Source organism: Cajanus cajan, chromosome 2 (genome assembly GCF_000230855.2).
Source record: "Cajanus cajan strain Asha chromosome 2, NIPB_CcT2T_4, whole genome shotgun sequence".
Lineage (NCBI taxonomy): Eukaryota > Viridiplantae > Streptophyta > Magnoliopsida > Fabales > Fabaceae > Cajanus > Cajanus cajan.
In genome coordinates this window covers 55,915,949-55,936,208 of record NC_138518.1, presented here as the reverse complement: position 1 = coordinate 55,936,208, position 20,260 = coordinate 55,915,949, and the positions used below count along the sequence as shown (strand labels likewise).

The 20,260-nt window shown below is 36.1% G+C and overlaps 1 protein-coding gene across 1 annotated transcript; it reads left to right on the top strand.

Annotated features, from left to right (window-relative positions):
- The first annotated feature begins 414 nt into the window (after window positions 1-414).
- On the top strand, window positions 415-1,171 carry LOC109804658 (uncharacterized). The gene is made up of 3 exons (XM_083069763.1): window positions 415-421; window positions 499-1,038; window positions 1,152-1,171. Exons 1-3 carry the CDS (start codon window positions 415-417, stop codon window positions 1,169-1,171), a joined length of 567 nt encoding a protein of 188 aa, XP_082925889.1.
- Window positions 1,172-20,260: the final 19,089 nt, after the last annotated feature.

Below are 20,260 nucleotides of genomic sequence, written 5' to 3'. Positions count from 1 at the left end.
TTATTTATTTTATTTTTAGTTGATTTAGGACTTGTAAGTTTTTCTTAATATACCCCATCATGCTCAGTACTATTAATCTTAGTGTGTGTAAAATGATTGTAATTAATTTCTCACCCTCAAGACTAATGAGAATCAAATTTTGTTTTATTATCATCTTAGATGTTAAGAATGAGTTTAACTAAATCTTCCCATATAGACTTATTTTATCAAAATGGCTCTCATCCTATATATAACTTCCTGATTTTAATGTAATGTAAATACTAAATAATTTGCATCCACGTCACAGATTCTTTGTTTTTCATAAAATCACCAGATATTGAAGTAAACGAAGTTGACAACATGGATCTATTCTCATCGTAAAAATCTTTATAATCTCTAATGTAAATTAATAGTTAATGTTTTTGTGGCCCGGTTATGGCTGGTTTATGATATTTGTATCCATGTGGGTATTATATGATTCCATTAATTCTCACACGAATTAATCCGTTGTTTCTCCAGAATCACCAACAATAACTGAAGGAACGGAAGTTGACAACGAGGCTTTTTCATCGTTCCGAGTTTGCGTATTGGCAGGGGAATGGGATGACGTTGTTCCGGCGTATAGAAACAACAGTGATTTCCACAAGATAAAGATCAACGAAAGCAGTGGCACTGCACTACACGTGGCAGTGAATGATGGGTTAATGGAAGTTGTGGACATTCTTGTTGATGCAATCATAGAGCATGAAAGGAGGGAAGTGTTGAGAGATGATAGTGCATTGAGATCAACCAATGAGAGAGGGGACACTCCTTTGCACCTTGCAGCTTCAAGAGGGTTCATTGGTATGTGTAAGTGCATCATAGGGGAAGCTGGCGAAAGGAGGGATTTGATTAAGGTTAAGAACAACAAGGGTGAAACACCTTTGTTTGGGGCTGTTCTCACATGCCAAACAAACACCTTTGTGTACCTCTATCATGTTTCCAATGATTTGGATGTTCCACTTAGGAACAATGATGGGGATACCATCCTTCATGCTGCCATTTGGAGAGAATTCTTTGGTAAGCAACCTTTTAATTCCATATTCATATTTTTATTACCGAAACAATTTTATTTTTATATAATTAAGTTATTTGTGTAAAATATTCATTGATACAAATTATCTTTATATTAGGAAAAGATCAAAATACTTAATGTAACTTTTATCGATTATTATATCATTTAATAACTTTTAATTGAATGAGATATTTTTAAAACTTACTGTTCCTAACGTAAATCCACCGTCATCGTTAGGGTCACCGCATCCGAGGTATTGTCCGCTTTGGCGCTCGTTGGGCCGTCACGGTTTTGTCCTTGAAAAGGCGTCTCGGTGGGCTAAGGAGGAAGGGTGTTTATAAACTACCCTTAGCCTCGACTTCTAAGCGATGTGGGACTTTTAGGCATACCGAAACAAGCCCCCAGTCGATGCTAAGGGGCAAGAGTGGCCTGAGCCCTCCTTCTAGCGCCAATGTTCCTACCGTAAATCCGCTGTCATCGTTAGGGTCACCGCATCGTTACGGTAGGAACATTGGCGCTAGAAGGAGGGCCCAAGCTAGCCACTCTTGCCCCTTAGCATCGACTAGGGGGCTTGTTCTGGTATGCCTAAAAGTCTCACATCGCTTAGGAGTCGAGGCTAAGGGTAGTTTATAAACACCCTTCCTCCTTAACCCACTGAGGCGCTTTTTCAAGGACAAAACCGTGACGGCCCAACGAGCGCCAAAGCGGACAATACCTCGGATGCGGTGACCCTAACGATGACAGCGGATTTACGGTAGGAACACTTACTATTATATTGAAAATAATTTTTACTTAAATAATATATATATAATTTTATATGAATCTAAAATTATTAGATACCACATTTATATAGGTCAAACTTTATATAATATATACTTTTGAAAATATATTAAAATATGAATAATTTTATTAGTTTCTTATTATTGATCAATTTTAATAAAATTTGACATAAATACAATGATAATATAAAGTTATAATTCAATAGTTGAATTAAAAAAAATTATTCTTAATATAAAGTTATTAAATGATATAATACTTATTAAAAATTGTACTAGTATAATTTGATCCTCTGTCTGTTAATTTAACACAAAGTTAGTGATCATAGAGTAATAGTTTGTAATAGTTAAACCAGTACAATTTGATTCATTTCCTTGCATTGTAAAGTCTTTCAAAACAAAAACAAAAATACTTTTTTAATCTTTTTGATCAAAAATACAATTTTTTAATCAACTTCTATACATTAAATATGAACGGTTATCTTACACAAGAGTGTTTTTGGAGATTATTCTCCAACAAGATCATTTTTAAGGATACTTTTTTACTTCTTATCTAATTTAATCACTACTAAAATTTCTCTTATTACATATGACTTTTCTTACGAATTTTTATGAAAAATTCGCAGGAAACATTGTTCTTACAAATTTTTCTGCAAAATTTTATCTACAAGTAATACTTTCGTAGATAATATATTTTTGCGAAATTTGTAGGAAAGTTTCCTACGAATTTTTTTACAAGAAATTCTGCAGGAATATTTTTTTACGAAAAAAATTAAAGAAATTGCTATAAATTCTATCAATAATTCTTCAACTTTCGAATGCTCACAATGAATGCATCCGAAGCATTTACTTCCATGCCTCCAACATATGATACATAATCTTTTAAATTCTAAGATTATAGATTACAGGTCTAATACTCAATCATACAAATCAACTTGTTAGGTAAGTGTTGTCCCAACTTATATACTCTTTAATTGTTTTATTTTCAATTGATGTGCGACTTGAAGTTTTTTTAAAATATTAAACTTATAAATTTAAATATTTTTTTAAATTTTTTCTGCGGATTAAAATTGGCAGAAAAATCTGCAGAAAAAGTTACTTACAAAATTTTTCTACCATTTAGTAAACATTACTTGCGATTTATTTTTGCAAGAAAATCTGCAAGAAACAAAATAAAGTTCTTACAATATTTTCTGCTAATTTTTACCATAGAAAAAAATTTCTATGATTATTAAAATTGTAGCAAAATTTACAAAAATTTCTTGTAAATTATTTTTCATAAAATTTTTTTTAAAGAAATATCTATAAATTATTTTTCTCAAATAAATTTGTAAAAAATTTTGCAAAATTATTATTGCAAGAAAATTCGTAAAAAATTTCTGCGAATATTTTTTTGTAGGAAAATTTGCAGAAAAATGACACTTTTCTAGTAGTGAATATTTTTATTTACCATATTTAATTATTTATTTATAAATTTAATTTAATAATTTTAAAATAAATTATTAATAATTAAAAATAATCTTATGTTGTAATATAATTTATTTATTATAAATTAAAAATATATTTTATATATTTAAAAATATATATTATATATTTAAAAATATATATTCATACAAATTTTAAATTAATTTATACATTTAAATGTAGTATTTATTTATAGATATAATTATTATAAAATTTAGTTAAATATAATAAATATGTAGCCTGTAAAATACAAGATTAATTGTATAGTATAAAGTGAAACATTACCTTAATTAAGTAGTGTTAATTATGATAAATCATCCGATCCATGTTTCAGTACATGAGGTGAAAAAAAAAAATAGATGAGACGAAAAGAAGATATATAAGGAACAAAAAAAAGGTGATAAAAGTGAAGGGGAAAAAGATAGAAAATGTGATGAAGATGAATTTGAAGAGAAAAAGAACGTATTTGTATAATTTTTCATTTAAAACCAAGATTTGATACAATGATAAAATTTATGTACATATCTAATAAATTATAAAGTTATAATTATCAGTAATTAGATTTTTAATTAATTATAATTGCATATTTTATTCTCTAAAATTTAATCATAAATTCTTATTGTTAGCACGTATAGATATATTCAAATTATATATAGTCGATATTGTCGTACGTAGGTAAAAAAATTGAATTTTAGTTGACAGTTAAAAAGAATATATATATATATATATATATATATATATATATATATATATATATATATATATATATATAAGTCAGCACATTTTTTTTTTGTATTGGTTAAAAAATAGCGTCGATTTTTTGATACTATATAAACTTAATTTAAGGGGTTAGTGTAAAAAAACTGAAGTTACACCTTAAAATAATATCAACTTTTTTGACTTGACGCTTATTTTTTGCAACTATTTTAACGTACAACACGTACAACGCAATACAAAGATTTAGACAAAAGAAATTTATTTATGCTAAATAATTGAACTTGATTGGTTAAAAGTTTTGATTGGTTAATGATTCGTTTGTGTGATTTGACAGATTTGGCAATTATAATTAGTCATTGCTATCCTATACTTGTGTACACACGAAACATTTATGGAATCACTCCTCTCATATTTCTTGCCACTAAGCCTTCGGCCTTCGAGAGTGGAACCTTTCTCTCATGGTGGAAGCAAATCCTATATTATTGTAAGTGTTGCATACTGATGTTGAGGCTACTCGAAAATCAGGGAAATCAAAAAATGTACTTATGAAGCTAGTCGAAAGATGGAGGAGGATGAAAACCTGTCTGGAACGTATTAGGAGTTTTATGTATTCATGTTAAAAATATAGTCGAAAACTTCGAAGCATATATAAAACTTCTCGAAAAATTGAGATTAACCCCTGTCAATAGTTGATTTGAGATCGAAGACAATTATTTTGAGTTGAACAATGCTCGAGACTTGGTGAAGTTGTGTGAGTACTTATGACCATACAAAGACAATTAGCGTCCAAGTCGAGAGGTTATAGTATACGCGAAGAACGGTTATGAGAAGTTACACTTTAGAAGCCACCTAATGAGCATAGTGGGTAGCGATTATCTCATAGTGGCCTACGTGCACGAACGTTTGAGTGAGTTAACCGTCATTGATTCACTCTATAAAATCAAGAAGCCTGCATTGTCACAAGGTCGGAAAATTTCATACTAAAACTACACTCTGAAGCACTCTCTGCCTGTGCTATGGCTTTTGTGCATGGAATTGTTTTTGGGTATGATTCCTTCTCGGCCATTTTCATTTTCGTTTTATAGGAGTAGAATTAGCGTAGTTTCTTGTTTTTAATCTTGTAATGTTCAATTATCATCAACGTTATATTCTTTTAAACCTTGCAAAAGTGAACCATGATATGTATTATAAATATATCTATCGTTCATTCTGTTTATTTAAGGATTTACTTTCATGAATTTTATTACTTGTTGGTCATTGATGAATATTTGGAAACAAGTAGCTTTTAAATCGTTCTACTCCATCTCGTTATACTCTAAATATCTCAAACCGAAACATACCTAAATTGAAACGCGTGTAGTGCTAATTCGAGTAAAAAGAATCCATAAACCAAGTTTCACCTAAACAAATTGGCACGCCCGGTGGGACCTGTTTAAATCAAACATAATTGGACTAGTTTTGGGTATGTGTGTTGCACGAGAATTAGGAGTGGAAGAACAATGTCTACGTCTAATAGAGAAACGGGCACCAACAATAATAATCACGTAGATGTAGAACAAGCAAATTCCAATCCTGATAATGTGACTAATGTCACCAGGGGGGCAACGTCTTCATCCCCTGTATTACTTGAAAACACAGCTAGGCAAACAAATGTTACTCAGGAACTAGCGAATGTCACTAGGGAATATCCCTGGGGTATGCCACAGAATTGGCAAAATACCCAACCTGTGCATGTCGAAATGCCAATACCGTTAATAGGACCCAATTCACAAATGCATGTATCCCCACAGAGATATAATCTTGGGCCGAATGGCATGGGTTTTTTTATGCATGACCCATATCAACATGTAGGAACAAGTCAGGAGGGTTCTCTGATTAGACAAGGCACTTATGTACCTACGGGTATTAGTAACCAAGCCATGATGGCTCTTCGACAACAAATGGACCATAGTAATCATGACATGGTTAATTTGTTGTCAACGCAAATGCATAATATTATGACTCCTCTATATGAATTGATAAATAAAATAGGAGACAAATTAGGTGATGGGACACCTTCGAGAGGCATGAGTGCGAATCTGAATGAAATGGAAAATCCTGGAGGGAATGAGAATTTTCATCAGAATGTAGTTCGACCTAATAGGAATCCACAGGACAACTTAGATCAAATGGTAGAAAGAATACTGAATAGACATGGATTCGATGTAGGTCGAAATGAACGTCCGTATTTTGTGTCAGCCTTCCCAGATTATATAACTAAAGTAGAACTACCTCGAGGAATAAAAGTACCAAAGTTTTCAAAATTTGTGGGAGAGTTAACTGAGTCAACAGTCGAACACATAGCTAGGTATGGAGTCGAATGTGGGGATTTGACAAATAATGAGTATTTAAAAATGAAATATTTTCCAAGTTCATTGACTAAACACGCTTTTACATGGTTCACAACCTTGACCCCGAATTCGATACACACTTGGGTTCAGTTAGAAGGTAGTTTCCATGAACATTTCTTCAGAGAAGAAACGAAGGTAGGTATAGTCGATCTAATGAACATTAAGAGGCAAAACCACAAAACTTTAGATGACTATCTAAATAGATTCAGGCAATTGAAATCTCGATGTTACACTAATATACCTGAACACGAATTAGTTAGGATTGCAGCAACGGGGTTAGATTTCTCGATACGTAAAAAATTAGTGAATGAACAGTTGAGAGACATGGCCCAATTAGCCGAGAAGGTAAGAAGTTGAGCAAATCAAAATAGAAAAAGAAAGATTAAGAAAATTTGATAAGTTTGTTCGAAAGGAAAAGGTGGCTTACTTAGAAAATTCTGAATTCAGTGAAGATCCCAACTGTGAGGTTTCGAGTGAAGATTTTGAGATCAACCTAGCAGAACTACGTCCTGGCCCCACGTATCAGTGTCAAATGTTAAAACCAGGGGATAGTGTAGAAGGAAATTCGATTAAGAAATATAGTTTCGACGTAACTAAAGCAGAAAAGATATTTGATATCTTACTAAAAGATAAACAAATTGTACTCCCAGAAAATCATAAGATCCCATCATTCGAGCAGAGAAAAGGAAATAAATTTTGCAAATATCATAATATGTATGGTCATTGGACTAACAACTGTGTACGTTTCAGGGATTTGATCGAAAAGGTGATTACTGATAGTCGCCTTGCTTTCGGAGAGAAGGATATGAAAGTTGACACAGACCCATTCGCTGCTCATACTGGATATGTCGAACCAGTTCCAATGGGGATCAACATGGTGGATGTTACTGTCGAAGATGATGAGAACATCGAACCTATCTCTGATGAGAAGCTCGAGGAATTAATGGAGGATTTTGCTAAGGAGCAGGAACTTATTTACCCAAAAGAAGGGCATAGTCTGGTTGAATTCCTGTCGAAGAAGAAAGAAGCTGATAAAGAGGTTATGTTGTGCCCTCGATGCAGCGCTATTTTTGATAGAGCTGCGGCTAAGGCGTTCGAAGAATCGGAAATGATGAAAAGTTATAAGGCTGAAAAGCTGCGTGAGAAAGCTAGACTCAACACACAGTCGAATGCTGGGTTAACCATGAGGCAGGTTCATATGCCTCAATATAATGCTCCAGTAGGGAAGATGGAGATGTACAACTCGTCAAGATTCGGCAATACTTTTGTGCCGAATGCGAATGTACCGATAGGAAAATAGAGTGCACCACCAAGGCCTGCAATCGGTGGAATAGGTCGAGGAAAACAGATAATGAATTATGTTGCACACCCAATGCAAGGAATTCTTAGGAAAGCTCCAAATTCGACTACAAGACCCTGTGGAGTCTCGATTGGAGGCTATGGGTGTGGCTTTCAACAGCCTTTCAACAATCTAACCAAAACCCAGTGGAGGAGACAGCAAAGGATGCGTAAGGCTACCTTCGAAGGCGTCAGGGGAAATCGTTTCTCGGTTTCGGTCCCTCAGAAAGGGGAATCCTCTCGGAAGTTCGTCGAAGACGATGAAGACATGATAACTGACTGTTTCGAGAGTGGCTTCGAGGATTCTTTGGAAGATATTTGTGGGGTAGTCTCCATTTTACCCTTAGAGTATGCTAGGGCTATGGAGTCTGTGAACGAACTAGAAGATATGCAGCGAGAAGATTTATTTGATGACCCCAACTATAAATCCAAAATCATATGGGTTAATCAAATCTCGAGGGTTATCCCCAAATTCAATTCTGCTGTGTTCGATTCTCCTACGGAGGAAATGAAAGGACATCTTAAGCCCCTATTGTTAACACTGATGATCGAAAGGCAAGAGGTGAACAAGGTCTTGGTCGATGGAGGCGCAGCTGTGAACATCCTACCCAAGATAATGCTGAAGAGGTTTGGAAAATCCTTAGCTGATTTGAAGCCTCACAACATAATGATCTCTGACTACGCAGGACAGTCTTCACACCCTGAAGGCATGATTCTGCTTGATGTGCATATTGGGAGTGTGAAGAGAACCACCATGTTTATAGTGACGCCATCCAAGGTGAATTTTAATGTTTTGCTGGGTCGAGAGTAGATCCATGGGGTAGGTGTTGTTCCTTCCACGGTGCACCAGAAGATTTTCTTCTGGAATGATGACGAAGGGTTGGAGGTTCTCGAGGCTGACCAGAAGACGTATGAAGTTGGCATGTATTTTGCTAATCAACAATTGACAGCATTTGCCAAGACCAAACCGTTTGATGCTTACAATTCTGGGGTGATGGATGAAGAAGAAGGAGTCAAGAAAAATTTTTGCTGGGACGTGAAGAAGGGATTTGTGATTCGAGCCGAAAAAGATCTGGCTCCACCTGAAGAATGAAGGATGAAGATCCTTACTCGAGCTTTTTAGCTCGAATATCGGCCTATGTGGCCGATCGAACGGCCAACATGGCCGAGGAACAGTATATTGGAAATGGCAAGAATAGTACGGCCATTGTGGCCGAAGAAAAACAAAAAACAAAGGTAAACTTCGAGGTTGGAAAAACAAAGAAAAACAAAAAACAAATGTGGACCTCGAAGTTGGGAAAAATGAAGAAAAACAAAAAACAGAGAAAAATCGAGGAAGACCAAGTTGCCTCGAGACAAACAGAAAAAGAAAAAATAGAAAGAGACCAGGAGGTCGAAAAAACCAAAGAGTGCAAAGACCAAGAACTAGAACCCAAGTTAGATTGTGTTTTCGATGATTCGCCCCTGGGATTCGAAAGGTCCACCAATGAAGAACATAAGTTAGAGTCCCAAGATCCACTTGAAGAAATTAATCTGGGAACTGTCGAAAATAGGAAAGTAACTTATATCAGCAAGTTCTTGCAAGGGAAGTTAAAGGAGGAAATAGTTCGAGTTTTGCATGAATACAAAGATTGCTTTGCATGGGATTATGATGAAATGCCAGGATTAGATCGAGAGTTGGTAGAGCATAGGCTACCCATGATCCCAGGAAAGAAACCTGTGAAGCAAAGTCCTCGAAGATTTGCTCCTGAAGTAGTTGAAAAAATCAAGGGAGAAATTGAAAGATTACTGAAAGCGAAGTTCATCAGAACTTCAAGATATCCCGAGTGGATCTCGAATATAGTGCCGGTTATGAAGAAAAACGGAAAACTCAGAGTATGCATTGACTTTCGAGATCTTAACATGGCAACTCCCAAAGATGAGTATCCTATGCCCATAGCTGAAACTATGATAGACGCCGCTGCAGGTAATGAAATTATAACCTTGCTCGATGGTTATTCTGGATATAACCAAATTTATATTACAGCTAATGATGTATCGAAAACTATTTTTCGATGTCCAGGTGCTCTAGGCATCTATGAATGGGTGATGATGCCATTTGGATTAAAAAACGCAGGTGCTACTTATCAGAGGGCAATGAATTTAATATTCCATGATTTAATTGGTAAGTTTGTACAAGTATATATTGATGATATAATTGTTCGGTCGAAGCGAAAAGAGGACCACCTAAACCATTTAAAATTATCTTTTGAAAGAATGACAAAGCATGGTTTGAAAATGAATCCTCTAAAGTGTGCTTTTGGTGTTACAGCAGGAGAATTTCTGGGGTTTGTCATACACCAGAAAGGAATTGAAGTTAATCGAAATAAGACGAAAGCTATCATGGAGACTAAACCTCCATCGAACAAGAAGGAACTTCAATCTCTCTTAGGTAAAGTAAATTTTTTGAGAAGATTTATCTCGAATTTGTCTGGTAAAACTAAAGTGTTCTCTCCTCTGTTACGTTTAAAAAAGGAGTAAGAATTTCGATTGAATGAAGAGCACCAGAAAGCGTTCGAGGAAATTAAAGCTTACCTGGCTCATCCTCCACTGCTTGAACCACTCTCTAAAGGGAAGCAACTGAAGTTGTATATTTCGGCTAGTGATTCGACTGTTGCGGGCATGCTGGTGCAAGATGATGATAATGGCATCGAGAGAGTCATTTATTATTTAAGTCGAATGTTAGTAGGGGCAGAAATTAGATATTCCCCTTTAGAGAAATTATGTTTAAGTCTTTATGTTGCTTGTACAAAGTTGAAGTACTATATTAAGACTCGTGATGTTGTAATATTTTGTCGAAGTAATGTGATTAAGTATATGTTGTGTATACCTGTTTTACATTCTCGAGTTGGTAAATGGGCACTTGCATTAACTGAATATTCATTAACTTTCGAGCCGTTAAAAGCAACTAAAGGTCAAATAATTGCAGATTTTCTCGCTGACCACTCGAAAGAGACAAAGGAAGTTATTTACTTAATCACAAAACCTTGGCAATTATATTTCGATGGCTCTAAACACGAATTGGGCGCTGGAATAGGTCTTTTAATCATATCCCCCGAAGGGTTCCCGACTAAGTTATCATTTGAAACGAACAAAAGGTACTCGAACAATGAAACTGAGTATCAGACATTAATAACGGGACTCGAAATTCTCGAAGAGTTGGGCGCTCGAAATGTATTGATTCAAGGTGACTCACAATTAGTCATCAAACAATTAACACAAGAGTACAAGTGTTTAAACGAAAAACTAATTGAATTCAAAACTCGAGCTGTGCAGTTACTTAACGCATTTGATGAAGTTCAATTACAACATATTCCTCGAGACTCGAATATCATTGCGAATGAATTGGCTCAGATGGCATCAGGGTATAAAGTAAGTAAAGAATTTCTAGAGTATCTGATTCATACCGAAAATGAATTGATAAGCCATCTGGAGGTTCTAAGTGTTGGTTCTTCGAATCAACGAGATTGGACAAGCGAATTGATCAAATACTTGTGAAATCCCAATATAAATGTGGAAAGAAAGATCAAACTCCAAGCCCTCAATTATGTATTGCTAGATAATGAATTATATAAAAGAGGTTTCGATGGAATCCTATTCAGGTGTCTTGGAAGTCATGAGAGTTATATAGCTATGGCAGAGATACATGAAGGCATTTGTGGAGCACATCAGGTTGGAAAGAAGATGAAATGGGTTTTGTCGAGAAAAGGTTTGTATTGGCCAACTATGATGAAGGATTGTATCGAATTCGCAAAAAGTTGCGAAGAGTGTCAAAAACATGGACCGATACGAAAGGTACCAGCAAGTGAGTTGCATTCGATCATTAAACCTTGGCTATTTCGAGGTTGGGCAATGGATTTAATTGGACAAATACACCCACCTTCCTCGAAAAATCACAGATATATATTGGTCGCCATAGATTACCTTACAAAATGGGTTGAAGCTATCCCTTTAAAAGATGCCGAGCAAAAAGACATAATTAATTTCGTCAAAGATCATATTATTACAAGGTTTGGGATTCCTCAAACAATTACTACTGATCAAGGCACAGTCTTCACGGGTCGAAAAGTCGCTCAATATACGGAATCAAGAGGGATTAAGTTGATAACTTCAACACCATATTATGCACAAGCAAATGGTCAAGTCGAGGCTGCTAACAAAGTGGTGATCGGGTTAATCAAAATGCATGTATCAAGCAGGCCACGAAGTTGTCACGAAACTCTTGTTCAAATACTATGGGCTTACAGAAATTCTCCAAGAGATGCTACAAAAACTACTCCATATAAATTAGTGTATGGGCATGAGGCTATCCTTCCTATTGATATTAACTTACAATCAATTCATATACAAAAACAGAATGATTTGCCTATCGAGGATTATTGGAACTTAATGTATGACGAATTGATATCTCTAGACGAAGAAAGGTTAATAGCGTTACAAAGCCTTGTTCAACAAAAAGAAAGAATTGAGAAATCGTACAATAAGAAAGTGAAAGCACAACGATTTCGAGTCGGGGACTTGGTGTTAAAGGTGATCCTTCCCATGGATCAGAAATCTCGATACCTAGGGAAGTGGTCCTACAATTGGGAAGGTACCTTTATAGTCAAGCAAGTATATTCAAGCAATGCGTATGTGATCAGAGAATTAAATTCGAATGCAAGCAAAGTAATAAATGGAAAATACTTAAAGTGCTTTCATAAAAGGGTAGAATACTGATTGTTCAAGGATAAATAAAAGTAAAGATAGAGAAGAGAAATCTAATTATTACAAAATTTTGATCTAAAATCTTTGAAAGCCTTGTAAGCCTCGTCCAAACGTTTTCTTCGAGAGGTGCATTGAGCTTCCAAATGCTTCTTCTGCTCTAAGGTTTTCGCAAGTCGAGAAGATATGACCTTGCCTTCCTCTTTGAGACCTGTTTGACGCTGCTTGATCTCTTGACTTTGAACCTTAATGGCATCTTTCTTCGAGCGAGCCTTCTCTAACTCATGTTGGAGAGACTTGATGGTGATCTCTATATCCTTTTCTTCTTGTTGTAATTTTTGCAGAGAAGACACCATTTCCGCCGTTGAGTCTTTGATCGTAAGCAGGTCAGTTCGGAGCTTCTCGAGTTTAGCACGGTCTTCTTCGCTTTCAACCTCGACATGGGTGACCTCTTGAAAAGCAGTGGACCTCAAGAGGAAGGTTTAAGTAAGATAATAGATCATCCATCATCTGCTCAACCTCTGTCTTGAACTCAGGAAGGAGAAAGGCCTGGTCAAGATCTTTGACATACGCCTTTGATCGAAAAGAGTCAAGTAGAGGTTTATATGATGGAGTTTCATAAACTTCCTCGACAACTTTAACTTTTTCTTTTTCCGACTCCAAAGGACCACTTGTCCAATTATCCAAGACCTCGAAGATGCTGTTAATATCTTCATCTTCGTCGTTGAAGAAGCTCATCAAATCTAATTCAGGAGAAGGAATCGAAGAAAGGCCTTGAACAGAAGAGGTAGCACCTCCTTGAGTTGAAGGGGAAGTAGTGAAGTCGAACCTGTATAAACGAAAAATATATAAGTTGGTTTCATTAAGAGTCAGAATAAGAGTACAAAGGTGAAAGAAATATACCCTTGTTCGTACTCAAGGGAGGTTGTAGCTCGAAAGAAGGTTCACCTTGGGCAGAATCTTGCGAAGCTTCTATATTCGCCAAGGTTTTTGACGGGGGAATCTTATCCCCCTCGACCGTAGAAGGAATTTCTATATTCAGTAAAGGCCCCGTTGAAGGAACCTTTCCCTCGACTTGAGGAGGAAGTTCAATTGAAGCCGCGACCGAGGCAAGCTCAGCAACATTTAACTGGGGTTTAATCAACTGCAAAATGAATAAAGTGTGAATGGAAGAAAAGATTAGAGGTTAAAAGATGAAAACACGGCGAAAAGATGAACCTGTTGAGACGCCCCAGTAATAGGAGAGATATCTTGTGACATTTCCCGAGAGGAATCGATCTGAATAACTTCGACACCCTATTATGAACAGGTATCTTAGGAAAAAGAAGGAAATATGAAGGAATGTAATCGAAAATCAAAATGAAAGTACCTTGGGAAATGATTTCATGGCATCTTGAAGAAGTTTCTCTCCGGAGGGCTTCTGAGTTTTCTTGGGCAGAGGGATTGTTAATTTACCCTTGCCTTTATCTTGTTTTTTCATGGTTGAGACCTAAAATGGAAAGATTTTTTAGACTCGGGATAAAGAGATATAAAAGCAAATAATGTACTTACGGTCTTGGTGCTACCCGAGTCAACCTTGTGAACCTTTTGTTTTTTAGCGGTTTCGATACTCTGAAACAGAATCAGAAAAGGTCAAGCAAAATAAACAAATTGAAGGTGTTCGAAAGATTAGCTTGAAATAAATGTACCGTGGTACGTAAAGAAACCTTGTCAGAAGCGGTCTTTCTTTTTTGACCTTTAAGTGATGATCCTTTCGCATCACCATCATCATCGCTTTCCCAATCGGGATTTTGCTCGTCGTGTTGAGGGACACGTTGGAAAACATCAGCTACGTAAAAAATATAGTGAGTGCATAAGGTTATCATAGAATCAAAAATTTTCTTGGGTATAGTCATTTACCAGGGGAAAGATTAGTGTTATCGACCCAACATAAAGGCCACCATCTTCATCGAGGAAAATCGTACAAGGAACATCTCGCGTAAGTAACTCGATCTTTTACAGGAATTGCTTTATGTTCAAGATAAAATGGGTCGAGCGTTTTTACCCAAGGAGGATGAGATAAATACTTAGCCAAACCAAAAAGAGCGTTTGGAAGAGGAGGTATTCTTTTAGGACAAAATTTTTCGAAATCAGTTTTTCTTTAGGATTAATTACCTTTTTCGAGCGAATGTTCCTCTGTACCATTTTCGATAGAGAGACGGAAGCGTCGAAGATGGTCCGACCAATGTTGTCAGGTGGATAACACACTTTAAAAAATTGCTCAAACTGATAAATAATAATTCGGTTCTTGAAAGTATCTGATTGTTTGGGACCCTGCGAAGAAAGAGGAGAGTTAATCAGCTTCTTCAAAAATGTATCAAAATCGAGAAGTTTATCCATATGATATGTACACCACCATCGAAGATAACACTTTGACATTAAGAAAGAGGGAGAGAAACGGCAGGGGGTAAATCTGAGTTCTTTTTCAGGTCGAAGAATAAATTCTAAAACTTCCTCATAGTTTCCTGTATCGACACAGATGTCAGAATCAATACTTTCTTTTCTTCGAAGGGGAAGAGGCTTCATCTGACACAGTCCAAATTGGCGAGCAAACATCTAGGGTTGGTAGGGATCGATCCTAACTTCTTTTTGTCTCATACTAGACATGATTACGTCCCAGGATAAAAAGCTAGCCCACATCTCGACAGAAGCTGAAGTGATATTCCAAACCTGGTTATTTTGTCGAAGCCAGGATGGACCTGTCAAGGTGGGTCGAATGAAAGGAGCTAAATCCTCACTAAATTCAGTGAAGCTTAGAATGGCGTTAACATATGTTACAAAATTATCAACTAAACGTTTTCGAGGGGTCAAAGTTGTTAAACGCGCACCCTCAAGTTCGAATGTGGGAGTGAAGGATGAAGTAAGGGATAGTTTCTTCTCGAAAATGGCATTCAGCCATAGTTGAAGCAGCCATAAGGGTCCAGAAAGATTTCGAGGACCATTCTCTCGAAAAAGGCTTTCAGAAGCTTCATCGAGACAGGTATACAAGGAAGCCAATAAAAGTTTACTTAAACAAACTTTCTTTTTCAAATGTAAGGCTTGGGCGAGAGTAAAGTAATATTTTGGAACCTGAAGCGAAGGAGTACAAAACACGCAAGCAGATAACCAGTACATTAAAAATGCAATATGTTCAGACGGCGAAACAGGGGTCCCGGGTTGTCCTACATGAGCATTGATGAAAGCTAGATACGTCTTCTTATCCCATGTAATGGAAAGTTCTTTGATCGAAATCTCTTCCTCGAAAACATCAGGGTAGAATCTATCTCCCAAAGGGGTTAAACCAGTTATGGCAGCAATATCTAGCAAAGTAGGGCAGACGAACCCACAGGGAAACTCGAAGGCTCGCGTCTCCCTATTCTAGAAGAAAATTACAGACAAGAGCATTTGTGGGTCGAACAGATGTAAGTCAAATTTTGCAAGCTGAATAAACTCAAATATACCAGTTTCGACCCATGAAGAACTCATTTCATTTTCCACACGAAGCAACCATTCCAAATGCCTATTTTTTACGGGAGGAAAGGCCCTAAAAATCTTGGTAGTATCTCTAAGCAAAGAAAGGTCTATCTCTAGTGAATGAATAAAGGGCAGAGTAGACAAATCCTCAGGTAACAAAGTATTACCAAATTTCTTCCTATTTTGACCAACGAACGGTCCTAGAAAAGCATGAATATTACCATTCTCAAGGGAGAAGGGAAGGAGTACCTGGGAGTTATAAATCTTGAGGCTGGCCTCCTCCATGCCAGGAATGGGTACGAAGGCTTCATTGCTATCTGGGACATTACAAACTTGCACATCACTCATCAACAAAGGAATGGACTGACTAGAAGTTGCAGTTTCCATTACAGCATGAGATGTTGTAACAGCCATAGTTGGAGACGAGGAAGAAGTGGCGGTAGGAGACACTGTGGAAGCTATGGCAGCAGAGGTAGACGCAGTAGAGGAAGCCATGACGGTGGAAATATTGATGAAGGCAAAAAGCTTAGAATGGAGAAATGGAGGTTACCGGAGAAGGAAGAAGCCAAGAAACGCAGAAGCAGAAAACGAAAAGACTTGAGCGCCAAGAAGAAAAGCAGTGAATGTGATTTTACCCTAGGGTAAAAAGAAAAAGAAGGGGTTTTAATGGGCTTGAGATGAAATGGGCCTGTAATTCAAGGTGAAATTCAAATCAAATAAAAATGGCCGCCAGGATATTTTAACAACAATGTGAGCACGCGCCGTCAATGTCATTAATGTCACATCAAACGGTCATTTGCATTAAATGTAGATCAGGGTATGAGTCAGAATAGGTTTTCATCGAGAAAATATGAAATTTGATTGGGTACTCCGATAAATAATCGAAAAACCACGTTTGATAGGAATTCAAATCTTTTTTCCCAGCTAGCACATCAAGATTGAATTCCTAGGGGGCATTTGTTGAGGCTACTCGAAAACCAGGGAAATCGAAAGATGTACTTATAAAGCTAGTCGAAAGATGGAGGAGGATGAAAACCTGTCTGGAACGTATTAGGAGTTTTATGTATTCATGTTAGAAATATAGTCGAAAACTTCGAAGCATATATAAAACTTCTCGGAAAATTGAGATTAACCCCTGCCAATAGTTGATTTGAGATCGAAGACAATTATTTCGAGTTGAACAATGCTCGAGACTTGGTGAAGCTGTGTGAGTACTTATGACCATACAAAGACAATTAGCGTCCAAGTCGAGAGGTTAGTATACGCGAAGAACGGTTATGAGAAGTTACACTTTAGAAGCCACCTAATGAGCATAATGGGTAGCGTTTATCTCATAGTGGCCTACGTGCACGAACGTTTGAGTGAGTTAACCGTCATTGATTCACTCTATAAAATCAAGAAGCCTGCATTGTCACAAGGTCAGAAAACTTCATACTAAAACTACACTCTGAAGCACTCTCTGCCTGCGCTATGGCTTTCGTGCATGGAATTGTTTTTGGGTATGATTCCTTCTCGGCCATTTTCATTTTCGTTTTATAGGAGTAGAATTAGCGTAGTTTCTTGTTTTTAATCTTGTAATGTTCAATCATCATCAACGTTATATTGTTTTAAACCTTGCAAAAGTGAACCATGATCTGTATTGCAAATATATATATCGTTCATTCTGTTTATTTAAGGATTTACTTTCATGAATTTTATTACTTGTTGGTCATTGATGAATATTTGGAAACAAGTAGCTTTTAAATCGTTCTACTCCATCTCGTTATACTCTAAATATCTCAAACCGAAACATACCTAAATTGAAACGCGTGTAGTGCTAGTTCGAGTAAAAAGAATCCATAAACCGAGTTTCACCGTAAACAACTGACTAATATCCTTTCCTAAAAGTTTATTTTACTTATTTTACATAATAATAAATATCACATAAAATTCTTTAATTATTAGTTTTATTAACATAAAATTTATCTCCTAATATTTTTATTGGTCAAAATAACTACATAACACTTAATTGATATTAAATATCTGATTCAGTTTGTCTCATTGTGGATAATCTTAAAGTTTATTTGATGGTCTCGACATATATGATAAAATAGAATAGGTTAAATAATATTTTTGATTATTTATCTTATTTTATTATATTTATTTTATTTATTTCTCTATTAAAATGTTTATTTGGTTCTTCATCTTTTATATTAATTTGAATGAATTTGATTTTTTAAAATAATAATTATTTTTAATTTTATGACATGATTTTTAATTAAATTTTTATTGATTTAAAATGTGAAAGTTGTAATATTAGATTCACTTATATGAAATTAAAATTGTTCTGATGGGAATATGCAAGTGTTCCAATAGCAAGGATGACGTCCTTGTTGCTTCAATATTCACGACAGTGGGGGACACTTGGAAAGATACTCTGACACTAAAGTTAGAGAGAAGTCTAGGTTAAGAATAATATTAACGTTTTTGTAATACTTGATACCTCATATAAGTGGTATATAGTTTTGCCTGATTTTAAGAGATAATGTTGCATAATATTTGTTGATACACTTTTGTGATTGTGTGGTGTTTAATGAATATAATATTTTCCAAGATTTTTGAAGATATGGTATGAGGATTCCTCCTATCAATTGTGTTATGGATTTAATGTGGCAAGCTGACAGAGTTGCTTGGCTAGTCTGAGCTTGTCATGAGCTTGACTCAGATTGTCAGAGTTGGGAGGTACATAAAACCCCCTAGTTTTGAGTTTTGTAGGAGAACTATAAGTTTGTCTGGGTTGTTTATTGGTCAAGTGAAAGAGTTATTAGTATATAGCGCATGCTCGTGATGGTTTCCTAATTGCTTTAATGGGTAATGATTATTTCTGTTGTGGGTGAATATGGTCACTCATTGTGTTATGGTTTTGATCATGGGCCTTTGATATGGAGAGAGAGGGATTAATAGTTATGATTTTTGCGAGAGTGATTTTGAAGGACTGTTCATTTCTCATTGGTTCTGCTTTGTGTTTCATTTGTCTATTATTTGCAAAGCTCATTGTTGAGGTTGTTGTTGTTGTTCTGATTTTTTTTTGTCATCTTAGGTACTTTCCCTCCTCTTTGTTTTCTTTTAGTTTTTTGATTCACATTGCATTCAAGTGTGTTTGAATGGGGAGGAGGCATTTGGTGTTGTCTTTTGAGGATAATGACTATTTTAACATTAGGATGAGGTTGCTTGTTGAGAGTGATGTTTGCACTAACTGTGGGGGTACGTCTGGTGTGGATGATGCAGGGGTGGTTACTACTAGCATGGTTCAACAACTGGTAATGACAGAGCCTATTTTTGTTAAGGTTGAAGAGGTTGTGTAGTGGCAACCAGAGGACATGGGTGACGCTAAGGGTAAAAATCCTTTTGATAAAGAGGGTTACGAGTATGTGAAGAGTGAGGTGGATTGATAGTTGTGCTTTGTCCACAACGTGTGACTCTCATTTTGTTCAAAGTTTTTTCTTGTGTTGAGGACGATCGGGTATACTTGAGCAAGGAAATGACCCTCACTCATTCATGTATATGTACCGATGTGTCCTTTAGGATATTAGGGTTATAGTGTCATTTAGTGATTTGGAATGTTGCACCAAGCTAGCTTCATTTGAAAAATTGGGATTTCTAAGAGCCTTTAAAGTGTTGTGTACATACATTGGGATACTATTGCCAAGTTTATGTTCTTTTATCAAACGAAAGTGGGCCTGCCTAATAAGCTAGATTTCATTGAATGGGTGGAATATGATGGTTTTGTTAGCCTCTTTGCCTAGTCATTCAAGAGTTTCAAGAGCGATTATGTCCGTATAGAGGCAACTACTGGCCATGAAAGGAAGAATTTTGTGTTTCAGGGGTTGGATGGGGTAGCTAAATTTCCTTGGTATTGGAGAGAGAATCCCCATAGATTCAGTGGTGAAGGGAAGATGGGAATTATGAAGGCCAATGTTAACAAATGTTTGAAGTTGGTGAAGTTACCTCATCTTTTGGATGTGAAGGTTGTGCTTGCATTATCAAGTGCAGTCAATCTGGACCGAGCTTTGAAGCGTAAGTGTGGTTGTTGTGTTGTATATTCATACACTAGTTGTTTGTGTGTAGGATTGATAGGGAAGAGCATGTGAAAATAGTTGAAAATCAAGTTCAAGGTTGATGGAAAAAAGTAGGAGCCAATGGTTGTGGTTGGGACTGTTGAGGAGGATATGGTGATGCCTCTGGTTAGGAAACGGAAAAATGTTTGTGGTTTTGAGGATCAATGCTTATTTGAAATCACAGCTACCTAAGAAGTTTGACTCAACTAGAAA

Bases quoted from the DNA above. Each gene is read 5' to 3' on its own strand.
- LOC109804658 (XM_083069763.1), top strand. The intron at 1,039-1,151 runs GTAAGCAACCTT...TCTTTATATTAG, and splicing joins CATTTGGAGAGAATTCTTTG to GAAAAGATCAAAATACTTAA.